Source organism: Antechinus flavipes, chromosome 3 (genome assembly GCF_016432865.1).
Source record: "Antechinus flavipes isolate AdamAnt ecotype Samford, QLD, Australia chromosome 3, AdamAnt_v2, whole genome shotgun sequence".
In the NCBI taxonomy this organism is placed as follows: Eukaryota; Metazoa; Chordata; class Mammalia; order Dasyuromorphia; family Dasyuridae; genus Antechinus; species Antechinus flavipes.
This window is the reverse complement of record NC_067400.1, coordinates 43,259,088-43,286,407: the sequence shown is the minus strand read 5'-3', so window position 1 is coordinate 43,286,407 and position 27,320 is coordinate 43,259,088. Positions and strand designations below refer to the sequence as shown.

At 36.8% G+C, this 27,320-nt stretch overlaps 1 protein-coding gene across 1 annotated transcript in view; it reads right to left on the bottom strand.

Annotated features, from left to right (window-relative positions):
• Nucleotides 1-578: 578 nt before the first annotated feature.
• Nucleotides 579-27,320, bottom strand: part of ANKUB1 (ankyrin repeat and ubiquitin domain containing 1) — a 37,948-nt gene continuing 11,206 nt past the window's right edge. The window contains exons 3-6 of the mRNA XM_051983291.1: nucleotides 17,231-17,447; nucleotides 12,152-12,266; nucleotides 6,944-7,882; nucleotides 579-4,754 (exon numbers count right to left, since the gene is read on the bottom strand). Of these exons, the coding sequence (XP_051839251.1) occupies nucleotides 4,652-4,754; nucleotides 6,944-7,882; nucleotides 12,152-12,266; nucleotides 17,231-17,447 (1,374 nt within the window). The 3' untranslated portion in view covers nucleotides 579-4,651. The remainder of the gene's footprint in view (nucleotides 4,755-6,943; nucleotides 7,883-12,151; nucleotides 12,267-17,230; nucleotides 17,448-27,320) is intronic.

Here is a 27,320-nt window from a genome sequence, read left to right as displayed (position 1 = left end):
GCTGGGATTAGAATAAGCTAGGTGGGAAATTTTTCCAATAAAGAGGAAGCATCATTCTGAGGAAACTGAATCAGCCCATGACAAAAGTGGCTCTCCCAGATTTCTCATTAGACATAACTCCACCAACAGTTCCTAGATGTCCCCTCCCTCACCTCCTTCTCCTCCTCCCCACCTGCCCCGGTAGGGCTTCTGGTATTGTAGATCATTGGCTCAGTAGCATTTCTTGATGATTGTACCTGGAATCAGACTCAGAGGAACATTAATTATAATCCCCTAAAAACTTCACCTTAAACAGCAAGTTTTACTAAGTGTTCTTAGGGCTGGACATAAATGACTCTCACATTGTTATAACGAATCAGCTTATAAGGAAAAAGTGCCTATCTTTCCAAAAGTCACACAACATCTTTTCTGCAGCTAGAAGTTTATCTGACCTTACTAATAACAAGCTAGTAAGTCAAAACTTCAGAATCTTTTCCTTTTGTAATTTCTAGTTCTCAACCAAAATTAAATAAAAACATTACAAGTACCTGTTGCACTTCTCAATGAACATTCGAAAATATATATAACAGCATTTATTTAGCAATTGAATTTATAACAATTGAAACTACTATCCAAAGTATATAGCAATTAATGTGTGTGTGTGTGTGTGTGTGTGTGTGTATAAAACCAAAAAAGAATACTCATCTAAAAAGAATTTTCCATTTTACTAATAGTCCTAATGCAAAGAACTATCAAATCAATATGAGCTATTTTCTTAAATCATATTACAGATTTGTAAACTGAGGTAACTTGTTTTAGGATCACACAATTAACACATTTCTAGGTCCATGTATTTTTAAAAATACTTTGTCTTAATACTAAATGGTACAATAAATTCTGACTTAGCAAAAAGCATCTTATTAGAGGAGACATATTTCACTTAAAATGAGAGGGGAATAAATTCAGTTATTTCCCAAATGGGGATTTTCCCATTTTAAGTCATAACATCCTTCAAATCTTTCAACCTTTTCTTGTGTATACATTTCTCCTGTAGTATGAAATCCCATGCCTTTCTTATTTATTCAAACAGCATTTCAGACTAGGAACAGTGGCTAGAGTATTAGGCTCAGAGTCAGAAAAACTCAACCTTCTGAGTTCAAATCTGGCCTCAGAAACTTACTAGCTCTATGACCCTGGGGAAGTCACTTAATCCTGTTTGCCTCAGTTTCTTCATCTGTAAAATGAGCTGGAAAGAGAAATGGCAAATCATACCAGCAGCTTTGTCAAGAAAACCCCAAATGAGGTCAGGAAAATTCAGACACAACTGAAAAATGACTGAACATTATTCTGTAATCTTTACTGAATTCTTACAAAACCAATGATTTTATTAAAGACTTTTACTTAGAATCTAATTAGTTACAAATCTGTTATTCTCTAAGAAATGGAAGCAGCAAAAATATTTAAGATGTTTTTAGCAATAATAAAAACTGTTAATGGTTTACAAAAATTTCATCTATTCAAACAGCAATTATCCTAATAAATTCCATGTAAACTTCAAATTGTTTTCTTAAATAACTTTTTCTTTTTGGAGCAAGAAGTAAACTGGAACTCAAAAACTCAATAATCTATTATAAAAGTGGGTAAGAGTCTCACAATTATAGCAAAATTTCTAAGTTCAAAACTCATATCAATTCAAAAATTATTTCTAAATTGATTTCCACTTCAATAATCAAGTATCTAACTAGATTTTCTAATCAAATTCTCTATCTTTTGGTTGATTTCCAATTCACACAGACTTTTCTCTTTTCTATGAGTTAATACTTAAAACTCAGGGTGATGGGGAATGAATATAAACCGCTTGCATTTTTGTTCTTCTTCCCGGGTTATTTATACCTTCTGAATTCAATTCTCCCTGTGCAACAAGAAAACTGTTCGGATCTGCACACATATATTGTATCTAGGATATACTGCAACCCATTCAACATGTAAAGGACTCTTGCCATCTGGGGGAAGGGGTGGAGGGAGGGAGGGGAAAAATCGGAACAGAAGTGAATGCAAGGGATAATGCTGTAAAAAATTACCCTGGCATGCGTTCTATCAATAAAAAGTTATTTAAAAAAAAAAAAAAAACTCAGGGTGATGAGGGAAAAACCAGACAGTTCTCCCAGATTAAAATTAAACATAATCTACAAAATTTAATTTCAGGGTTTAATTAAACCTGCATTTATAATTTCTATTATTCAATTCCCAAATAAGTTTTTATTAGTTAGAAATAAATTACTTAAAAGCAAGGGGAAAAATAACTCTCTAACTGCATCTCTGCCAATATTATCTTTCTGACAATTCTGCTCTCTGTCAAAAGAAAGGGAATTATTCAAATTAATTGGTGAAGGAGGAGAATCTCCTGTAATTCCCTGAAAAAGCCATCTAATTCTTGTTTCAAACTTTTTTCTTCTCATTGCTGTTTTTGCTACTTTTGGCTCTGATTATCTGTAAAAATTCTATAGGTAGTCTGGGCTTAAATTTTTCAGTTTCCACTACATCTAGAAACAAAAACAAGTGTACAGTTAGTTTTGACCTCATTCTTTCCCTTCTCCAGTACTCCAATCAAAAAGAAGAAAAAAATGTGACTTTTTACTGAAGGACACACACCTACACGCACAATGGCACATTTGGTATTCCACAAAGAAAAACAACAAACAAACAAAACATATAGCCAGAAACTCTCCTTTTAGGCAGATCTGTTAGAGTAGACACACATGATCCATAATTACAAACCTAGCAGCTCTCCCTTTTTAGGGGAACCTGCTGGAAGGGAACCCAAATTGTCCATGGACCTTTTTTTTAAGCTTTATTTTGAAGTTTTTCCTTTTAATTTTAAAAATTCATTTGAAACTTAAATACAAAATGAGGAAAGAAAAAAAACTTTTTTATATATGTAGCAGATCATAAGAGATTTAATACAAAACAATAAATTTCCATTTCACAAAAACCTATGTAATAAAGCCTACATATTGTTTTCAGAACTATTCATCTTTTCTGTGTTCCTTCTAAATTTTCTTTTGTTTTCTGCTATGCAATTTTATTTTGTGATTTTCTCCTTTCCTTGCCCCCACCCATAGGTCTTCTTTTTGTTTTGTTTTTTAACAAAAACTTGATTAAAGAGTCAAGAACTCAACCAAAAAGACAGGAATTCAGAAAATTTGAGAGACTTACCCAGGCTGAAACACTGAATCAAATCTGGCCTGAAACACAAGGGGTCCAGGCTAGTACCAGGTTTACGAGGTTAAAAACAGTGGCCATCTGGGCAGGAATCTTCAAATTCCATTTTCTGACACCAAATATATCAACCTGAAATAAGATGACTAAAACAGCAAAAACTAGATTCTTTAATAGAGACAAGGTATTGCAAATTGGGATTACTACATAATACCAGAGTATTGGAGTACCCAAATTGGGGTACAGGGAGGAGTAGAAGGGGGCTCAGCCCTAAGATGCTATTAATAAATTGTTTTGCATAACAAATAAAAATCCATGTATTAGGGCAGAAAGACAGGTGGGAGGTGTGAAATCTGGTCAGAATTGCTAGCTCCTGGTGCATCAATGGGTGAAACCTGTTTGGATCTACTAGTCACTGGGTCAGTTGGGATCAAAGTCAGGTAGCTGCTTCTGACTTCTGCATTCAATTTTCTTTTTTTTTAAAAGGGTTTGATGTTTCTCTTTTAATTATTTTCAGTTACCGTCAGGTAATTCTTAGCTCTGGAGTTAGGCAAAATCAGCTGCATATAACTATTAATTGAACATATACTTTAATATATTTAACATGTATTGGTTTACCTGCCATCTGGGGGACGGGGGAAAGGGGAAGGAGGGGAAAAATTGGAATAAAAGGTTTTACAAAGGTCAATGTTGAAAAATTACCCATGCATATATATATCTTGTAAATAAAAAGCTATAATAAAAAAAACAAACTATTAATTGAAAAGACTGGAGGGATGATAGCTGTCTCCAAGTATTAAAAGAATGTAATGTGGGAAAGGGACTACATTTTCTCTACTTTGTTTCAGAAGTCAGAACTATATAAAAATTATTTGAAGGAGTAAAGAGGCAGATTTGAGCTTAACATAAGGAAAAAAACTTGTTAACAAGAGACAGCTAAAAGTAGAATTGATTCAGAGACTAGTGAATTCCTTGTTTCTGAAATTCTTTAGACTGAACAGTCTGTCTGGAAATAATCGGAGATTTCTGTTCAGGCCTGGTTGAATTAAGAAGGCTTCTCAGGTCCTCTCTACCTCAGAGTCGGCGACTTGGTGATCCAAATTGCTAACATTTAGAGATCACAGAACTAAGTGTTAAAGTCCATTTATGAGCCCTTCTTTCCTGCTGGTATCTGGGGGTTGTTGGCATTAGAAATGAGAAATTATGTCAGCACTTTGTTAATCACAAATGAATGGAGGTCTTGCCTTCTCAAAGAAAGACTCAGGGCAGTTAGATGGCAAAGTGGATAGAGCACTGGCCCTGGAATCCCCAAGACCTAGAGTTCAAATGCCACCGTAGACATTTAATACTTTTTAGGTGTGTGACCCTGGGCAAGTCACTTAACTCTGAGTGTCTTGCAAAATAAATAAATAAAACAAAGAGGAAATCAAAGGAAAGCCTCCTGAGGATATCTTCATTTTGAAGTCATGCCTTCTGTAGTTAGATTATAAATGCTCTTCTTTGCCATAGCCTTTGCAATTTCTAATTGCTGAAGCCACCGTTTTTCTTTAAATGCACTGCAAAAAAAATAACAAATAATTTATCTTAAAACCTAATCTTTTCCTGTTTAGATCTGGGGACATTCTTCATTCTGTACTTTTATCTATCCATTAGTCTGGGATAAATTACTGAAATGTCTGAGCCTTAGTTTCCTCATCTATAAAACAAAAGGCTGGAATAGATGATCATCTTTAAGTCCTTTATTGTTTTTATGTTTTTGTTTTTGTTGTTTGTTATTTTTTTTATTTATTAGTATTTTATTTTTTCCAATTATATGTAAAGATAGTTTTCAATATTCATTTTAAATTTTTCCCCCCTCCCTAAGACAGTAAGCAATCTGATAGAGGTTATACCATGCACAATCATTTTAAGCATATTTCCGTATTAGTCATGTTGTGAAAGAAAAATCAGAACAAAAGGGGAAAACCACAAGAAAGGAAAAAAAGTGACAATAGTATACTTTGATCTGCATTCAGTCTCCTTAGTTCTTCCTCTGGATGCAGAAGGCATTTTCCATCCCAAATCTATTGGAATTGTCTCAGATCACTGTATTGCTGAGAAGAGCTAAGACTGTCATAGTGGATCATCACATAATCTTGTTGCTATTGTGCACACTGTTCTCCTGGTTCTGCTCACTTCACTCAGCTTGTCATGGAAGTCTTTCCAGGTTTTTCTGAAATCCACCTATTCATCATTTCTTATGGAACCATAGTGTTCTCTTCCATCCAAATACAACTAATTCAGCCTTTCTCCAACTAACAGGCATCCACTCTTTAAGGTTCTTTCAACTCTAAAACTTGTGACCCAGTGAATTATTAATGTCACTAGTTATCCCCAATTTTGTCCAGTAGCTGCCCAGATTATCACCACTAGGTGGTAGCAGTTTGCCAAATAGTAAGGAAGGAGCAGGTCCTCAAAAAATCAAATGTGATAAAGTGGGTGCACAAAATGTTACACGACATGGAAATGACAGAATCCTAGTATATCACCAATGGTGAGTATTTATGATAATAAATGTGTCAATCATTATGTACTTCAACAACAATACTATATGATGATCAATTCTGATGGACATGGCTCTCTTCAACAATGAGATGAACCAAATGAGCTCCATTTGTTCAATAATGAATAGAACCAGCTACATCCAGTGAAAGAACTCTGGGAAATGAGGGGGAACTACTACATAGCATTTCCAATCTCTCTGTTTTTGTCTGCTTGGATTTTTTATTTCCTTCACAGGGTAATTTTACATTATTTCAAAGTCCAGTTCTTCCTGTGCAGCAAAATAACTGTATAAATATGTATACATATATTATATTTAATATATATTTTAACATATTTAACATGTGTTGGTCTACCTGCCATCTAGGGGAGGGGGTAAGAAGAAGGAGGGGGAAAATTGAAACAGAAGGTTTTGCAATTGTCAATGCGGAAAAATTACTCATGTAAATGTGTCAGAAGCAGATGGTTCAAATAATTTTACTTATCCTAAATTACTATCGATTTCATTCAGCTTTCTTATCTTGTCCAATCTTTATCTCCAAGAGCTTCACCTCTTAATTCATTTTGGCTTACTTTATTATTCAATTACTTACCTATTTACTTCCATTTTCAGCATTGTCCAATTAATGATGCCAAAAGTTGGCAAAACACAGTCCTACAAAGGATACAAATCCTGTTTTACATGCCCCTCAAGCTAATAACTTTTACATTTTAAAATACAAAAAAATTATTTTAAAATGTAAAAACTAAGATGGTCAAGCTATACAAAAGTAGACAGTTTCTGGATTGTTTGGCCCAGAGTTATAGTTTACTGACTCTAGACCTGTGCTTTTTAAATACATTTTCTTCCCCTTATTTTTCAAAGTCTTTGTTCTGTTTTCATTTACAGAAACACTTTTAATCATACTTGTTGAATTAATACTTATTTACAGAAATACTTTTAATCAGAATGTCTTAGATTTAATTTTCATTTATTTAATCATTAATTATTAAATTAATTTTGTTTATTTTTATATAATTATATATAATCTATTATTATACTTAATATTAATTTATTAAAATTAATAAATTAAAATAAAAATTAAATCAATAATTTAATCATAAATGTCTCAGAGCATATACTACTAATGATAGTGATGAAAATTTTTGACTCAGGATGTACAACTTAATATTGGCTTACATGAATGATTAAAGAAAAAAATACCTTGCAGTAGCTAAGCAGTAGATTGCATTCTCTCTTGTAGTCTTCCCACTGTATTCCAAAAAAGACTGAAGGGATGAAGTGAGGAAACAGGCTGCCTTAGGGGTCACATAGTAAAAAGGAGGATGTGAATAGCCCCCAGTATCAAGTGAAGGAAGAGGGATTTGGGCTGAGTACAGATTTGTTGTCATCAATTCCTTCCTTCTAGATGTTGCTATCTTTTTTTTCTGATTGTTTGGATGAGACTCTTGTAATCTTGAGAACCCATTTGTTTCTTTTATTGGAGGCAATTTTATGCTGCTTACACATTTCTGCTGTTGCGAAACTGTTAAAAGATCCAGAGTTTTCCTGCTTTGGGTTTTTTCATGGAAATTTGGCAGTTTGGAAACTTTGTTTTTTATACTCTTGTTCCCAGCTTTACTCCATTCTCTGGAGGTCATTTTTGGCTGGGTAAAGCCATCCACCATGACAAAATCTCCAACTCGTGTTCTGAACCTCCGAGTCCCAGTGTGGCGTCTTCTCTGAAGGGTGTGACGCTGAGCTCTGAGAAGCCATTGCTTGATTTTGATATAGATCTTCATGGGGATTGAAATTTTAGAATAAGAAACCATGGACCACATCTTAGCCACCAAGTATAATACACAGTCTTTATGCCTGTGTTTAAGGGCGATTGTTAGTGGTATCTGTCCCAGTGCATTTTTACAGTCTAGACATAAGACATTGTAATTGATGAAGGCCTTAAGGATCAATAGTTGTCCTGTTTCGGAGGCTGCATGAATGGGACATTTAATGGTATCTGGATGATACGTTTCTTGACACCATTCTCGATAGGGATGGACCCCAACTGCTTCATTGGGCCTTACTCCTTGCTGTAGAGTCCACTCTGTGAGTTCAATATATCCATAAAATGCAGCCATATAAAGTGCTACTCTCTTTTGGTACCTGAATAAATGCACAAAATAGGAAAGTGAATGGACAACTTGTAAGGAAACCATTCAGTCCCAGTGTAGTGCACCAGCAGCCCTCAGAGACTTCATATGAACAATTCCTGCCTGAGAAATACAGCACACCTCAACAATGTCAGTGTTGTTTCTCCAGTCGATGTGCATATCAATACAAGGACTTCGGCTCTATTGCCAACAGCCTTAAAACTTGCCAGTTGCTGCCAGAATGGACAGAGTGCCAAAGGTGGCTCCTAGCAGTGCCATCAGCGGCGTAGCCAGAGAGAACCATGAGTCGGAAGGATTGGGCTTAAATGTAATTGCAGAATTTTTGTTTTTCTTCCCAGGTTGTTTTTTACCTTCTTTCTAAATCCAATTTTTCTTGTGCAGCAAGATAACTGTATAAATATGTATACATATATTGTATTTAACATATACTTTAACATATTTAACATGTATGAGACTACTTGCCATCTAGGGGAAGAGGTGGAGGGGAGGAGGGGAAAAGTTGGAACAGAAGTTTTTGCAAGGGTCAATGTTGAAAAATTACCCATGCATATGTTTTGTCAATAAAAAGCTATAATAATAAATTTAAAAATTTAAAAATGTAATTGCAGAAACAAGTAGCTATGGAAGTAACATAGCTTCCAACTGATGGTAATGACCTATGCTGATGGTGTGCAGTCATCTTCTTTCCAACTGAATATAAAATGTAAGGCTCTGCATTACAGAGAACTAAAATGAACCTATTGAACTATCAATATATCATATATTAAATTGAAATATAATGTACATTTTGTAAAATTGGAAAAATTACCACCTTTTAAATAGTTTATTTGTATTATCAATATTATTTATGTTACTTGAATAATAGATATTCATCATCATGCTTTTGCACTTGAATTTGCAATTGAATGGATTTTAGAAAATAATTCTTTAGGGGCAGCTAGGTGGTATAGTGGATAGAGCATCAACCCTGAAGTCAGTTCAACCTGACTGAACCCTGAGTTCAAATGTGATCTCAGATACTTAACACTTCCTAGTTGTGTAACCCTGGGCAAGTCACTTAACCCCAGTTGCCTCAGCAAATAATAATAATAATAATTCTTTAATGGGATCATGAGCATGAAATGGGACCCTGCATCAGTTGTTTTACTATTTATTTTGCTATGTTTACATTTTGTATGTACAAATAAATCAAACCTTGTGTCTAAAATATAGTAAAATTAATAATTAAAAAAAAACTGATAGCACTAGGTACTCAAGCACATTATTAGATATTCTATTGTGGTTCTTTCCCTTTTGCTAGGTAGAAGTATGCCAAAAATATTTCTATTAAGTACTATAGCAACTATTGGTAAAATGAGTAGTAATGAGTCATTTGACTCATACAAAACCCATTTGTAAATATTATACTATGCACAATGTTCTTTCAATGATATTATATAGCTCCAAAGTCAATATATTCGATACGAGAGGAAGCAAAATATAAATAAGGTATTATATAGGAAAAGGAATTTAAAGAAGCTTCTCGGGGAAATACAGGAACAATAAAAAGGATTCTAGAATCATGGATTTAGGGCCAGAATAAACCTTTAAGGACATGGAATTCCTTCTTTTTTATGGATAAGGAAACTGAGACAAAGAGGTTAAAAGATTTTCTTAGTCACACAGCTAATATGTGTTTAATTCAAAAGCAACTAGAGGGCGTAGTAGATAGCGTACCAGTCCTAAAGTCAAGAGGTCTTGGGTTCAAATGTAACCTCAAACTCTTAATGCTTTCTAGCTGTGTGACCCTGGGGAATTCACTTAACCCCGATTGCCTTGGCCCAGTTGGGCCAAACAAATATCTAAGACAGAATTTGGGTTTTTGATTTCCAATTCTCAGTACATTATCCATTACATAATTGTAGTTGGAATGAGACACCAATGGACAGCTCTAGTATTCTCCAACAATGTCTAAAGAATTTGAGTTATTATCGGAACAGAAGTGAGTGCAAGGGATAATGCTGTAAAAAATTACCCTAGCATAGGATTTGTCAATAAAAAGTTATTAAAAAAAAAAAAAAGCTCAATAGTATGCAATAAAGTGTTTTGTGATGAATTGTTTTGTTAACATTTACACTGTACCTCATCTTTTTAAAGCACAATGAGAATGCTATAGAAAGTAATTAAGAAACAGTGAAACAATAAACATTGGTTTGAGTATTTTGTTTAAAAAAAAAAAGAATTTTGTGTAGATCCTTGGGAAAAATTTATGGGAAGACATAGATGAAGTTGCACAAAATAGACATGATTTAATCTGAATCATTGGAAGGAATACCCATATTCCGGAAATTATGGTTTTATTGAGGTAGTTATTTATCTAATTATTTGATAATTCAAAAGATATAATTATTTGTCTTTTTAATTAAAAATAATTCAAAAAGAAAAAGTTAAGTAACTGGTAATTCCAATGGATTATATTAGTGGAAAAACTCCACAAGAGATTCATTTAATATACTTCAGAATTTAAATGAATTGATGAACTCATCAATGTGAGCACTCCCTTCACAGGTACAGACAACAATCTATCTATATATCTGATCCTGTATAATTCTGTCCACATACTCTTTTTTCCCCCTGAGGCAATTGGGATTAGGTGACTTGCCCAGGGTCATACAGCCAGGAAGTATTAAATGTAAGGCCCAGTTTGAACTCAGGTCCTCCTGACTTCAGGGCTGAGGCTCTATCCACTGTGCCATCTAGCTGCCCCTGTCCATGTACTCTTAAAAGACCATACTGAAGACCTTTTTTAACATTTTTTTAAACTTAGAAGGTTTTAGCGCCATATCTAAGCTGTCCAATCTGCTAACCTTCACTCTTTTTTATGTGTAAATGTATCACTTTTAAAAAATTTTAAATACTTTTTAATTTTCAAAACATAAGCAAAGAGTTTCCAACATTCATCCTAATTCTGTTATTTGCCTTTATAATGCTCATACTCCGGCCACTCTCTACCAGAGCATAATGGGAGTTGGGAAGAATTTTCTTATTACATTTCTTATTACATGCTATAAGGACCTCAAAAGGGAGGTTCTTTTCTATTCTGGTTGGCAAAGCTATGGACATGACTAAAGAGAACCCCCTTGCTTTGAGGAAGATGCCCTAGCAATGGAAAACAGCTCCAGCAGAGGGCAGCAGGATAATGGAGGAGCCCAGGAGCTGCTCAATTAAGGGATTAAGCCAAACTGAGTGGAAGAGCTTGAATAGCATTCACTTTTCCTGCCAGGTTCCCATCCCCACTGTGAAGGTGAGATGGAGAGAATGGAGGAGCTGGGGCTGCTTGAGTCTAGTTGCAATCGACAGACCTGGAGGGAGAGAACATAGCTTCTGCGGGGAATAAGTCCCTGAGAAGGAGATCTAGCAAATATCCAAGGAAGTCAATAAAAATCTAGGCAGAAGTCAGACTCCACAGACTCAAAGCATGGACCAGTGGCAGCTTCTTCACACAGATAAGCAGCCTGAGATACCATCTACTTTGGCTCTAAATCATTAACTATATTTTCTGTGTATCATGATGCTACAGACCCAAACAGTAAGAAATGAACAAAATGTCCTTTACACTGAGCGAAACGATCAGGAGCAGGAGATCATTATGTACTTCAACAACAATACTATATGATAACTAATTCTGATGGACCTGGTCATCTCCAGCAATGAGAAGAACCAAATCAGTTTCAATGGAGCAGGAATGAACTGAACCAGCTCCGCCCAGTGAAAGAACTCTGGGAGATGACTATGAACCATTACATAGAATTCCCAATCCCTCTATTTTTGTCCGCCTGCATTTTTTATTTCCTTCACAGGCTAATTGTACACTATAACGGTTTGGACATGTACACATATATTGTATTTAACTTATACTTTAACATATTTAATATGTATTGTCAACCTGCCATCTGGGGGAGGGGATGGGGGACGGAGGGGAAAAATTGGAACAAAAGGTTTGCCAATTGTCAATGCTGTAAAATTACCCATGCATATAACTTGTAAATAAAAAGATGTCATTTAAAAATGCAAAAAAAAAAAAAAATGTCCTCTGTAATTCCATCCAATTCTGGATTTCCTATCACTTTATGGAGTATAGTAGGGTCACCATTTATTGTAACATTGCAGCTCTGTGTCAAGGATTATAAGGAATAGCTGTTCTTGTGAGTATTGCGGGAGGGGGGATGGAGGGGGAATAAACTTTGTTAATATAGTTAACATTTATTTTTAGTATCCATACTTGAGTACTGGTTCTTCCTCTGATAGATACCGTTGGACTTTAAGCTTTTGTCCTTGGAGACAACCAGTCAGAAATTCTTTCCATCCATCCCATACATCTAAACGAAGTTCTGTTCCTGTAGGTGAGGAAGAATAACATTTTATCACCCTTGTCTTTGTGATTTATAGTCCACAAAGTTTGCTCGACCAAAACGAAGGCGAGTTGCTATTATGGATGTGACAAGAAAGTGTGTTTCTGCTAAGAGAGTAGAACTGGCCTCTGTATTAGTCTGAAGGCATTCTGCTTCTGAATCAGTCATTCATTTGGACTTCAGAGTATTTCTGTTTCTTTTTCTATAATATTGATTAAGTTTCTCTTACATAAATCAAAGGACATAATCAAAGGACATAAACAGCTTTCAAAAGAAAAAAAATTGCGTGCTTTAAACATCTATATGAAAAAAAAATTTTTAATGCTCTTTTGAACTGCTTTTGATCTTGGAGACCAAGAATGCTTGGTATCATATAAGAAACAAAAAGTACTGTTCTATTTTAGTCTATATGAGACCTTTCATTTGACCTAAGCATTATCTTCCATTTTCTATTTTTTTTTTCTCCTTGCCTTCTCTTCCCTTTTGCCATTTAATTATTTGCCTTTTTTTCCCCTTTTCCTCATTCTTTGCTATTTGCATTTTCTTCCCCTTTTCAAATGAATACGTGCAACTGAGCATGTAGGACTTAACGTATAAGCAAGGAAGGGATCCCACTAGACCCTGTCTGACTGCTCCAGACTATGTGACTGAACCTAATGTGACTGGTCCTGCTCCCCAGTGGTCTTGATTTTGGCTTAGCAGAACTTGACAATTTCCAGAGTCCTCCTTGACTTCATACCTAATTTAGACATCAAGTATCCTTGACCTTCCTTCTTATTTGCTGTATTTATTTTTCCACAGTTGTTGATCTTATGTTTCTGGTCCCAATTTACTATGATCTGACTGACGCAGATCAGCTCTACCATGGTAAGAAGGTCCCCTGACATATATCGTGATTTCTTCTCTAGAAAAGTGTAGTTTTACAACAGTTCTTTAGTAATGATTTGACTAAAGCACTTATCAAAAATTCCATAATTGGAAATTCAAATTTGTTTATGAAAGGGCAGCTAATTCTCCTGATTTTTTTTTTCTAAGACATTTAATTTCCCTAGAGAAAGGCATAGGAAAGACGAGAGTTTTAACAGTCTATTCTGAATTAAATTCTTTCATTTACTGATACTTGATTATCTATAAAATACTAATTTATTGTGAGATTACACATATTTTAATTCTATTCCCTTCCTATGTGTAATAATTCCTCTGCAAGGGGCACAAAGATTGCCTGGGATTTTGAGTTTTCACTATACAAGAAACTAGTCCATAGTATTGGTAAGGGGATGAAACTTGAGAGAGCCCACAAAGAGGAGAAACTAAGAGAGAGTAGATGTGCACCCAGAGTAGAGCAGCGGTAGCCGTATTGTGATTGCCAGGCAGTAGTCTCTCCCTAATCCCACGGGAAGAAGGGAAAGCTAACGAGCTAAATGACAAGATACAAGACTAGCTTCTTGCTACAGTGGCTGCAGTACCTGTAAAACAGCTATTGTATTGCGGGCAACTTGTAAGAACTGAAGGGTTTCATTCCCTTCCTATTGTCCTACTTGGGCTCAGTGCAGCTGGAACCCAGAGCTGAAACTGTTCATTTATTGTTATAAAAGTTGTATTTTATAAATTGCGGTTTTGCTTTTCATTAACATTTGTGGCAGACCTAGACATGTACATCTATTTACATCCTTTTGTTTGCCACCTGAACCTGCAGGAGAAAGCAGGATAGGTCTAGTTTTAGTCACATAGAAAGGGACTGACTGGATAACTCTTTCTTCTAGGCTCTTGGCCGGGAACATCAAGTGGTAAAGGTACAACTCAGAGTTCCTGAATTCTGGAAGTCTTTCTCTCCTTTTCTAGAATCCCATGAAGACTCCCTTTAGAATTTGTAGCTCTTTAATGGACTTTGAAAGTTGAAGTCCTTGTAAAATCTTGAAGCTGCTTCTTCTGTGGGTTCAGTTTGTCCTTGACTGCCAGTACAGATGCTACTGTTTTGTGGATACTGATACCAACATCCCATGGAAAATCCAAATTTTCTAACTTTTCAAATTTCACAGGGACATCATCTTCTCAAAAAAAAAAAAAAAAAAAAAAAAAAAGTAGGTAAGAGACAGAGAATCTCTTCTTCCCAAATAATTCCCTCTCAAGAACATGACAGACCTGCTATTGGATTGCCAGATTTCAAACTGGCATGACATTTTACCCAAGCCCCACAGGTTGACCGATTCTCTTCAACCAATTACAAGATGTTTCCTTGTGGCTCATCAGTTTTTATTCGAGTCATATCTAGTTTATAGCTTTAGGTGATAAATTGATTGATTGATTGATAGAATAAAGTTGTTCAGGAGCTATTGATACCTAATTTAGCCCTTTTGTTTATTTAGATTCTGTGATTCAATCAAAGAGGAGTTTTTAACCAAAAAGGTATCAGGGCTGAAGTATCTGAGCAGTTACATTAATTGGGGTTTAGTTATATAGGGCAATTCTCATATATAAAGAATATAAAGAACTTGCTATTGAGCTTTGAAGAAGAGTTTTCAGAAACAGAATGAGACACTTTGTGAGATACTTGGACTTTCTCATTAGGAAATATCAATACATAGGAAGATCTTAAACAAAATCTGCATTTTCTATTATAGAGGCTATGATCATCACTTACCAGGGAAGACATGAAGGGAATTCTCAAGTTGGCTACTGTTATAGAACAGATGACCTGCAGTGTCCTTTTTCCCCTCTAAAATTCAATGGCTCTCTATTTTTTCTGGTTTGAAAATAAAGACCAATAAGCTGCTTTGCTTCCTTTTGCAGGAGTCAGCATAGGACAATGGATAAGTGCTCGACTTGGACTCAGCCTCTGACTCTTGCCTCTGATACCTACTAGTTGTGTAACCATAACAAGCACTGATAGAATGCTATGCTTAGTGCTTTACAAATATTATCTCATCTGATCCTTCTGCAACCTGGAAGGGAGGTACTATTACTGTGTCCTTGTTATTGTGGAGGAAACTGAGTGGTGGGGTTTGGGGGTTTTTTTTCTGGCTAACCTAAGGTGCTAAAACCTGTCAACCTACCCTCATCAGGGAGAGGCTTTCTAGTCATTACCTATAAGATAATCAGGAGACCCTGAAGAGATAAGAACAAAAGCTGCTTGCAGGGAACACAGACTGCAAGAACAATGGGGGGACATACCCATCAAAGAGTAGAAACCTTGATGCTCTGCAAAGGGCAGCACTGGTCTGCTGTATCGTGTTGCCTCTCAGGATGGAGGAGTCTTAGGATTCCCATGTAATTCTTATCTAAATCCTCCCATAAGCTCCTCACAGGGGATCTACCCCAACGTGTTAAAAAGTCACTTGAAGTGACTTCTCTTGGACATCAAATGAGTCCACAGGTTTTCCTTTAGTTATCATCTCTTCTTGCCACATGAATATCAAATCTCTTTTGCTCTTAAACTTTTTTGTTAATAATCTGTTGTTCCTATTAATGAGTGTGTTCAACTTTCCAAGACCCTTTATTGTTTAAACAGTTTTTTTGGCAAAGATGTTGTAGTAGTTTGCCATTTCCTTCTCAGTGGATTAAAGCAAACTTGCATAGATTCAGGCAGCTAGTAAATATATGAGACTGAAGGTCTTCCTGACTCTGGAGTCAAGTTGGCCCCAGCATTCCATCCATTAAATCACCTAGCTGTCTCTTAATAATTTGTACTTTACTTCTTAATAATTCCTCATTTTTTAAAAACATATTTCAGCCTGCTCATAGCCGTAAAGGTCTCTTCCTTGCTTCTCTGGCTGATACTCGTTTTCAATTTTTAGGAAACATTTCTCCCAACCATATAACAAAAGCAAGCATTACAGTAATCATTCAATGAAAGTGTATTGCTTGAATGTTGCTATACAGGTACTGAGAGGAGTTGTCATATTAAAATCTCAGAAGGATCACCAAAGCTAGCAGAGCAGGGTCTATTCTCAGCTTGTTGTTGATGTTCTCATGTTTGGGGTAAGAAAGCAGCTTGTGAGTTCCTTTAGTATGAGGCAAACTGGATGATTTTTCTAAAGCTTCCTAATGTTTAGCACAATGTTGGGCAAACAAAACTTGCACAATACATCGAGGGAAAAGGGGCGAATCGTGTAACTTCTCTGTATTTCAGTTGCCCTGTTACAAAACAGTTTTGTTACAGAGCTTGTGATGTTTGGTTAGCTTAGATTAATAAATCTCAAAGGACTTTGAGGTCCTGAAACAAGAACAAGTTATAGAAAGGAAAAAAATGTTAAGTCTTCATAATTGTTTGGAGAAGATTTCATTGGATTGGAGACAGCTATGTGGTGCAATGGCTACATTTAGAATGAGAAAATCAAATCTGGCTTCAAATATTAGCTACTTGTGATGTGAGCCAGGCAAATCACTTAACCTCTCTCTGTCTCAGTTTCCTCTTTTGTAAAATGAGGATAATTTATAGCACCTATCTCCCAGGGTTATTGTGAGAATAAAATGAATCATATTTATGAAGCACTTTGCAGATCTTAAAGAACTATAAATGTTCCCTATCTTAATGTTATTATTATATGAATTCTATAGGAAAAGTTGAAGCAAAGAGCTACCCATGTGGATGGTAGACATAGCACAAACCTCATTATAACAAGTATAACTTCATGTACTATAAATGAGTTTCTTTATATAGTATAAAAGTCTTCCCTCTCTAATTTCTTTCTCCAATCCTCAAATAATTTACTTCAGGCAATATTCAGTATTGCTTCTCCAAGCCACAGTTTGCTCATCCATAAAATGGAGATATTAGCACTTACTATATAAGAATCAGTTATAATTTCTAACATTAATTTAAAGCCAAATTTCTGAACCAAAAAAGAATTCTTATAGAATCTTAGAGTTTTTTTGTATTGCAAATTGACCTATGATGGACAAGTTTAGAAAGAATTTCCAAAGTAAAAAAATAAAATCATATACTGTACCTATGTCTGTTTGATAATCCATTAGTGTGTTACAGTCATACATCTCCCTTCCTTGAGGAGTCCGGAGACAGAAGATACTCACTGGAAAGCCACATCTCAGACTTATCAGTGTTTTCAGATAGGATACTTTTTTACCAAGAAGGCAAATGTTTCCCTTTATCGGCATTGTTTCTTGAGTTACTGCATTGTAGATGTAGAGGGTTGGTTTGTTTTCTTTCTAAGAAGAAAGAAAAAAGTAAAGAGAGCATTCATCTTAAAGTATGTTAGTCCTGCTGTCCAAGAGGCAGGGATGGGAGGAAAAGATTCAAGTTCCACTGAACTCTGGTCTGTTCTTCTGCCATGTTTGTTCTTTTTTATTTTAATAATGATAATACCTGATACTTATATAGTACCTTAAGCTTTACAAAGAACTTTACCTGTTATCTCATTTGGTCTTCCCAACAATCCAGGGAGCTACATGCTAGCTATCATTTCAGGGAGGAGAAAAGTTGAGACTGAGAGGGGTTAAGTGATTTGCCCATAGTAATGCTAGTGACAAAGAAGGATTTGAATGAAGGTCTCCTGACTTCAAGTCCAATGTTCCACCCACTATTTCATCTAAGTAATTTATTTAGGATTAAGAGTAATTAGGTTTCACTTGTTGCTGAACCAAGGGAATAAGGAGCTTAAATAACTTTGTGTCATTTTGTTTGGGAAAAGGCCCTACTTCTTTCCGGTTTGATTGGAAATGTTGTTTACTCTTAATCTTTCATTTAGTTTCATAAAAATTTCTGGCTTTGTTCCCTTTTGTTTTCAAAAAAACAATATGAGTGTAGTTCAGGTTCTTGAACAGAAAAAAAGATTACTGGAAAACTATACATTTGGGGGCAAACTACCCCAGTTTCTTTATTCATAAAACACACACACATACAAACACATACACACCCTTAACAATTCCTAAAGTTAGTAAGCAGTAAGCTAGTATGTTTTGATTTTTTTAAAGAAAGGGGAACCCAAGGGAAGTTCCTCAAAATCCTCAAAATTGAACATTTTACTCTCATCATGGTAATACAGTAGTTTCCTAATTATGTAAGTCAACTTCAGTTTAATTCACTTCACTTCAATAAATATTTTAATGTTTGAAGTACTGTGTTATGAGCTGAGGATATAAGAACAAAACCTTAAACAAAAACCTGCCCTCTGGAGCTTACATTCTGCTAGGGAGAAAAGAACATATAAGTGAATAAGTAAATACAAAAATGTATGTGGAATAAATATGAAATATTTCAAGTGATGATGGTTTGTGACAGAATACCAAACCTGGAGGAATCAGTAAATCCCCCTCAATCTCCCCAGAAGTAGAAACACTTTAATTATATTTGGAAGGAAAAGTTTTTCTGGCAAAATTTTGAAATAGGTAGTTTGTCCTTCAAATATATAATTCCTTTAGAATGACCAGCAGGATGAATACAGAGAGGACTGGCGAGACTTACATGAACTGATGCTAAGTGAAATGAGCAGAACCAGGAGATCATTATATACCTCAGCAATGATACTGTTTGAGGATGTATTCTGATGGAAGTGGATCTCTTCGATAAAGAGAGCTAATTCAGTTTCAATTGATCAAAGATGGGCAGAAGCAGCTACACCCAAAGAAAAAACACTGGGAGATGAATATAAACTGCTTGCATTCTTGTTTTTCTTCCCGGACTATTTATACATTCTGAATTCAATTCTCCCTGTGCAACAAGAAAACTGTTCGGTTCTGCACACGTATATTGTATCCAGGATATACTGTAACCTATGCAACATGTAAAGGATTGCTTGCCATCTGGGGGAGGGGGTGGAGGGAGGGAGGGAGGGGAAAAATCGGAACAGAAGTGAATGCAAGGGATAATGTTGTAAAAAATTACCCTGGCATGAGTTCTATCAATAAAAAGTTATTTTAAAAATATATACATACATACATATATATATATATATATAATTCCTTTCAAAGTCTCTACTTTAAAAAAAAAGTCTCTACTTTATATTCTACTTCCTAAAGGAATTTTCATATTGTTCCCAAGCACTGAAAATCTCCCTGTATCCTTGCCTCTCCTCCCTGTTATAGACCTTTTTCTTCTATATAAAAAATTTAACCCTCTTTTGTATCACAGAATCTAGATTTCAGTTATAGGACAAGTGGGTGGTAGTAGATTAGTCAGAAGAAAATTCCCTGATTTCAATACTATCTAGCTAATTCTTACCCCTCAGAGATAACAAAAAACAAAAATATTGTCTTATGTCCAATGAAGATGCCATTAAAATATGGTAATAGTAGAAATTTTAGGCCTGAGAGTAGATCTCAGGAAAATATTTTTGGCTAAGGAATACTTTCAGGGGATACAAGATTGAATCTGTCATGGTCCTGTGACCTCTGCTCAGGAGGAACTTGTGACTTTAATATAGGCAATAGGGAAAGTTTCAGAAGGTGGTGTGGTGGCAGAGTTGTTCCTGCTTTGATGATACATTGCCAAATCCTTCAGTGATCAATGTTCTCATGACCTTGGGCATCTTGCAGCTTAGAGCTATCTTTAAAGGTCTCATAGCACAAGAATACACACACACACACATACATACAGTGGGAGGAAAAGGGGGCAATTCTGTAACTGAGATCTAATGGGGTAAGTTTAGAAGACTGATCCTTTTATTAAGGCTATGGCAGAAAGCAGACACCATTTTTCTGTTCTCTCAGATCATGTACCCTCTATCAGGGGTCCTTAAACTACGGCCCGTGGACATGGCCCGTGGACATGGCCCGTGGATATGGCCCATGGACATGGCCCGTGGACCAGATGCAGCATCTGAGGACGTTTATCCCCCTCACCCAGGGCTATGAAGTTTCTTTATTTAAAGGCCCACAAAACAAAGTTTTTGTTTTTACTATAGTCTGGCCCTCCAACAGTTTAAGGGACAGTGAACTGGCCCCCTATTTAAAAAGTTTGAGGACCCCTGTGCCAGGATCCTATAATGACCCTATAGCTAGCCAGGACCTCAGAGGTCATCCAGTCCAATTTTTGAAAGTTATGCTGACTCAGTGACCTGTTATTCTCATTCCTATTTGTAAATCAGTGCTGGGGGAAGCTGCTGCATCCCCTCTGCAGTCTTTGCAGACTTAAACCCTGCTTAAAGTTTCCCTGATAAAAACCTCATTTCTCAAATTTATAGTCAAATTTATAGAAATAAGAGCCATTCCTCAAATGATAAATGGTTGCAGGCTATGAACCAACAATTTTCAGGAAAAGTAGTCAAAGCTATCTATTGTCATGAAGAAATGTCTAAATCAGTATTGATTAGAAAAAATGCAAATTAAAATAACTTTAAGCTACTACCTTTGCCTATCAGATTAGCTAATAAGACAGAAAAGAAAAATAACAAATGTTGGAAAGAATGTAGGAAAATTGAACCATTTATGCACTGTTGGTAAAGTTATATACTGATTAAATCATCTTTAGAGCAATTTGGTATTATGTCCAAAGGGTTAAAAACCATCTATACCCTGTGACTAAGCAATACCACTACTAGATCTGTTTCCCAAAGGGAAAAAAAAGGAAATGCATCCATAATGTACAAAAATATATTTAGAGACGCTCTTTTAGTAGTAGCAAAGAACTAGAAATTGACAGACTGCCCATCAATTGAGCAATGACTGAACAAGTTGTTGTATTTGTTGTATATGATTTTGTGCTGTAAGAAAGGACCAGGATGCTCTCAGAAAAATCTGGAAACACTTATATGATCTGATTCAAAGTGAAATGAGCAGAACCAAGAAAATACTGTATATAGAACAGCAGAATTGTATGGTCAACTGTGAATGATTTAGCTCTTTTCAGTCACACAGCCATACAAGACAGCTCTGAAGGACTTATGATGAAAACGCTATCCATCTGCAGAGAAAGAATTGATGTGTCACCTGTGGTACATCACTTAAGAGCTTTCTGGTTAGCCTGCAAGTCCCAGCAACTGGGGAAGTACTGGGGTGCAGAGGCCTTTCCCTTTTTGCTGATCTGGCTGGACCTATCCCAATTGTTTTCATTTCATTATGAAAGGATTCCAAAAAAAACAAAAGCTGGATCCACCTTAAAAACTTGCTGATCTTCATTGATCAGCCTGTCAATGTTTTACACCTTGACACACTTCTAATAAAATCCTTTTAATTCTCTTTGTTCTGAGTTTTGCTTCCCTGATCAGAGAGAAACCTGGAAAAAAGAATTTTCCTTTTAACACAAGCCTTCCTAAACCAAGTTCATCCAGGTAGTGTCAGAAGTGAGATTTAAATATCAGACCTCTGGGAATTCATTCTTTCCATTTTAATTGCTAACAATTTCTTTTGGGGAGGGTCACCTAAGCCCATTTCCTGAATCAGAGACAAGGAGCAATTAGTCTTGTCTTCTGCTTGTCTTGAAACTAGATGGGAAAGCTTTGGCTACTAGGAGGCTGCAGATTGACTGCATTTATATAAGTCCCCATAAGTAATGGCCTATCACTGTTTACCTGTCACTTAAGTTCAACAAACAATATAGTTAATGTTTGTGGGACTGAATCAACTCCCTGACCAACACTCCCTGAATCTTCCTTCTGTGGCTCTTTCTTCCTGTATACAGAGCAGCAGAAGCAGTGTTTAAATCTGGGCTTCTGATTCCAAACCAGTATTCTTTCCACTGTACCATGTTGCCTCTTCAAGAATATGTGTCATATGTATAATTGGGTATTATTATTGTTGACCTTCTCAATGAGGAAGGGAGGAAAAGAATTTGAAAATCAAAATTCTAAAATAAAATTTGTCATCAATGGATAATGAATAAGTAAATAAATAAACAATAAATTGAAAGTTGGAAGAGAAAATAACAACAAAATATGTGTCAGAAGCAGATTTTCCTGACTCTTAAGATTGGCTTTATCCACTTACTTTAGGGCCTCTCTTGATACACAAACATGAATTTTAAAGTATAGTTCCCAATGTTTGGGGCAATTGCACCTACCCAAACTGACTACTCAGGAGTCACTCCAAATGATGTACAGAAAGAATTTATTAGAATCTCGAGAAGCGGACTGTCCTGTCCTGTGGGCCAGAAAGGACAGCAAAGATACTCACAGGAGGAGAGTCATTCACTTGAAGATGCTTACGACTTTTATACATTTCAGACAAAGAACCCCCCAAATCCCACCCTTTATAAGCTGTGATTGGTTACATAAACCTTTATTTCCCTATTTGGTCAGTGGAATGCAGTGAAAAAGGTGACATACAGCTTCCGCCACTTAATTCCTTCTTTGGACAATGGAATGCAGTCCAGGTCTCATCTAAAATCATGTGACTGGGGCCTATAGGCCTGATTTACTTTAGTTAACAGTCTCTGATCAATATATGCTTAATCTGTAAATTCTTCACCTTTCCACACACCAAGAACCCTATTCTGCCTGGAATAGACTAGCCCAATCTATCTCATTGCCCTGAATTGGCCCCCGGTCCTGCTCCCCGGTAGGGAATTGGGGTCTGGCCCTGTTTCCCTTTTATCCCAGGACAGTCCCAACACCTCAGGGGCCCGTAAGCTGGGTTGGCAATGCTGAGATAACTTTGCACTCCCTCTGATCCCTTTCACCCCTCCCCCATAAGAGTGGGGGAAAGTGGGAGGAAGGCTTAGGATCTTTGCTTATTGAGGAATCAACTCTTTTTAAAGAAAGGCAGCACAGTTAAAAGATTTCTAAGAGCTTAAATTGCATTCTTATCTTGATTAGATATATAGTCCTCCAGTTTTCCCCTGACTTCTTAGTCTACACCCTGGACCAACACCAGGAGAAATAAGCTTTCCTGGAAATTAAGAGTGAAAGGGCTAAATTCAAGGCTACTTAAACACTTTTTACTATAGACAAATAATCTTTTGCTCCCAGCATTTTCTCCTACTAATCCTTGTTAGATGGGCCATCAGCATTTTTACAGGCAGCCCACAGAAGGGACCTGATGCATCTCCTGCTGTCGTCATATCCATCCTGGATGACACCCCGGTTTTAACCTGCTCCCGATCTTTGGACTCTCAACTGCCCTTCAGCCTGGAGAACATGGGACAACTGACTGGGAATGACTGACCGGGACACACACCCCTTAGATGCCCTACTGCCATCCCCAAACCCCACACCTCATGTCTCACCTCCTGGCATGAAATCCCAAATCTCTACGACCCTTGCCAGCTCGAAGCAGTTAAGAGGAGATCCGGTGCCCCTTTTCCCACATGCCTTTGGAGGTGACTGCTTGAGGGGGGGGATGAAGAGGGGACCCCTGAACTTGGAAAATCCTGGAAGGAGAAAAGTTTCAATTCTGTCTCAATAAGAGACTTTGCCCTATTTCTTTTTCCTTAAATGAATTTAAGTTCCAACTGCTTGAGGGGGGAATGATGCGGGAAAGATTCCTTTCTAGATTCCCACCCTCTCCTAGTTAATAATGTAAATTACCCTTTAACTCACAAATCCTGGTCCCTTTGAATTCCAATAGAAGATCTGACCTGTTCCCAGCCCCACCTGGTTATGAGCCAACTTTGGGGCTACACCCGAAAGCCTCTCGAGGTAAGTCTCCTATTATAAAAAGGCCACGCTGGGAACCCCTCTTTGCAGAGATTCCAAACATGGCTACCATGTGAGGACCCTCTGTCCACTGGACCCTCTGTCCAGTGCCCTCCTTATCTCTACCTTCGCCTATACTTTAACTTTGCTTATCTAATAATAAACCTCTTCTATCAATCTAGCTCTCTGGGCCAATAAATGCTTTTATTGGGAACTTGCGCCGCTACTAGACCCCCTTGCGCCGAATCTGTACCCCAAACCTGCCACTAGACCTTAACCCTAATTTCATTTAGGTACCCCAAAGCTAGACCTCAACACCCTCAAAAAAATCAAATTTATTTTTCATTTTTTCTGTTTTTTCTCCTATGGAGTCCCCCCATTGTTAATAGACCTTTGTTATGAGAGAGACAGTGTGGAATTGTAGAAAATGGGCTACACTTTAAAAAAAAAAAAGAATAAAAATAGAAAATAAAGAAAATGGGCTACTCTTGAGCATCAAGGATCTGGGTTTAAACCCTCTTGACACTTCCTACTGCCTGTGCAAGTTAAGTCACCTAATCTCACTTTTGTTATCTATTAAAAATGAGGTGGAATTGATGAGGTGAAGTCTAGTTTGACCCAAAATGAGATTAGGATTCCTGGTGGTCAGGGAGTTAAATGATAAATTCTAGTGGCAGGTTTGGGGTTCAGGGAATCAAATGGAGAGGTTTAGCTCCCCTGCACCCCCTGGGATTCGGGGCAAGGGTAGGGAGTTTTGGGGAAACCTCTTCAGGAGGTGCAGAGATTCTCTGTAAAGGAATTTACAAACCCGAAAACCTAGATTGATAAAAGAGGTTTATTATAGGGATTGGGAAGTAAGGTTAGAATTCCTGACAGAGAGGCGTAAAGTCTGGTTAGGGAAATAGGTGAAGATAAAGAGATTGTGACACTGGGAAAGAATATTATTTCAGTGGGCAGATGCCTCCTTGGCATAGCCTGGCATGTTTAGAACCTCTGCAAAGAAATGAGTTTTTAATTGCCATTTTTATAAGGTGGTCTTTGGCTGCAAGGGAGGCCAGCTCTCCCTCCCAATGAAGCTGGAGGGTGGAGCTGAATTGAATAGAAGATCTTTAATTGAATTGGGTTGGAATTCTTTTAGCTTGGGACTGAACCAATCCCACCTAGATAACAGAATGAAGCTGTTTATCTTGTTTCCCTCAGGCAGGGTCTCTCATTGAGGCAGAGTTCAAGGAGAATTTCTCCTTCAAGGAGTTTTAGAGTTTTGGGGTCCCTTCTTCAGAATCAGATGATGTCTGATTCTGGATCTATGATTTCTTTCATTTTTTTAATTAAAAGCTTTTTATTTTCAAAACATATACATGAATAATTTTTCAACATTAAGCCTTGCAAAACCTTTTGTTCCAATCTCCAGCCCCCCATCTCCTCTCCTAGATGGCAAGTCATCCGATATATGTTAAACATGGTAGAAATATATGTTAAATCCAATATATGCATAGTATGATTCTTTTTTAAAAAACTGTGATTTTTTTTAAAAGAAATTCAATCCCTCCTTCCAAAAAAAAAAAAAAAACGCTTTTACAAAAGCCTAACATATTTATAAAATACTTTTCATAAGGACATTTGAAACTGTTCATGCAATACCCATAGGGGTAGAACAATGCCTGTAAAACTGGTAGAACCACTACCTAATTTTAAATAATTGTCTAAAGGCTGATCAGTTCTTCATACAATCACAATATGAAAACAAAGACCGCAAGCGAAATGGAATGTTTTTCAAATTTATCTCACTACCTAATTACTCTTTGTATTCAGCATTTGATGAAAGGACTAAGGACAGGTTCTTACCCATAAGCATTTGAGGCACTTAGAATGATATTTTATTTATCAGCTGACTAATGTTTTCTAGCCCTGCCAAAAAAAATTAATAATAATAATACAGGAAAGTGTTTTGTTTCCCTGGATTCTCAGACTGGATCTTGGAAGGTGTGACCAGCCTCCTCGGGGAACTTATATCTGATTGGGTAAATACCACTTGGGTTTCTGGTGATGTTTGTCCATATAATTGTGCAATGCAAGAAGGGGCCTTGAGGAGATTGCCTCCAGTCACCTGAGGAAGATTAGGCAGCCCGCACAACGGCATTCTCAGAGTCCCGGATGTTTTGTGAATCCTGTTTTTGAAGCAGTAGTTTCTGTTTGCCCATCTTGGACTACGGCCACAGATCTGTGAGATTTCCCTGCATTCAAGCCCTGGCTTGCGTAGTTCCAGAGCCTCAGTAAGGGCTCGATCCAGACTGAAACTTTGAGTGAACAGTGTTTGTGAGTTAGGGGAGAGTCTGACCAGAACTGGGGTTAGGCTGATGACCCGGAGCAGCAGGAATTTCAGGAGGCTCATTCATTCTGTTCCCGTGACCCACTCGGCTACTTCAAGGCGGAAGGGACTTCCTGACTGAGTCTAGCAATCCCTGGGGAGAGGATGGTTTTTATGGCTTTAAGTGGCTCTAGATCTCCTGGGGTCCTACCTTCTCTTAGATACTCAGGGGATTTTGAGATAGAAAGGGCATCTAGCTCTGGATTTCTCATGCTTTCCCCCCTTATGACACCCTTTTTGCCCAAGGACTTTATTTATTTGCTGAGACAGTTGGGGTTAAGTGACTTGCCCAGGGTCACACTGCTAGGAAGTGCTAAGTGTCTAAGATCGGATTTGAACTCAGGTCCTCCTGACTTCAGGGTGCCATCTAGCTACCCTGCCCGAGAAATTTTTACATGACTCTGGGTATGTAAATATATAAAATAGGTATACAAATCAAACATTAACTGATGATAAATCATCTTCCCCCTCACCCCCAGGCAATTAAGATTAAGTGACCCCCCCCAGGGTCACACAGTTAGGAAGTATTTAAATATCTGAGATTGGATTTGAACTCAGGTCCTCCTGACTTCAGAGCCAGTGCTCTACTCTACTCACTGCTCCATCTAGCTGCCCCTACTGGTGATAAATCGTAAAGAACTTTATTTTAAAGCAGTTCTTTGATACACACACACACACACACACCATTTTACTATATATATGTAATAACTTTTAATTAAATTAATTTTAAAAATTAAATTTACTATTTATTAAAGACAAAAGCAAATTTGCATATTGATGAGATAAATGTGCTTGTTTATTTTTACATAAAGAATTAAATCTTGACGAAATACTTGATATCTTTTATTGTTGCCACATTTTTGGGGATCCCCGCTTTCAGTTATGTGTCATGACCCATAATTAAGTAGCTTTGATCTAGACTGAGGTTCTTTATCTGGGATCTACCCACCTCCAAGGAATCTTTGGATCGCATCAGGAGTCCATGAACTCAGATGGGAAAAAAGAATCTATTTTCACTCATTTATAAATGAAATGATTAATTTCCTTCAGTTGTGAATTTAGGCAACAAAATAATACTCTGAGAAGGGGATCTCTGGATTCACTGGACTGATAAAAGTTATCTAGGACACAAAAAAGTGAAGGATA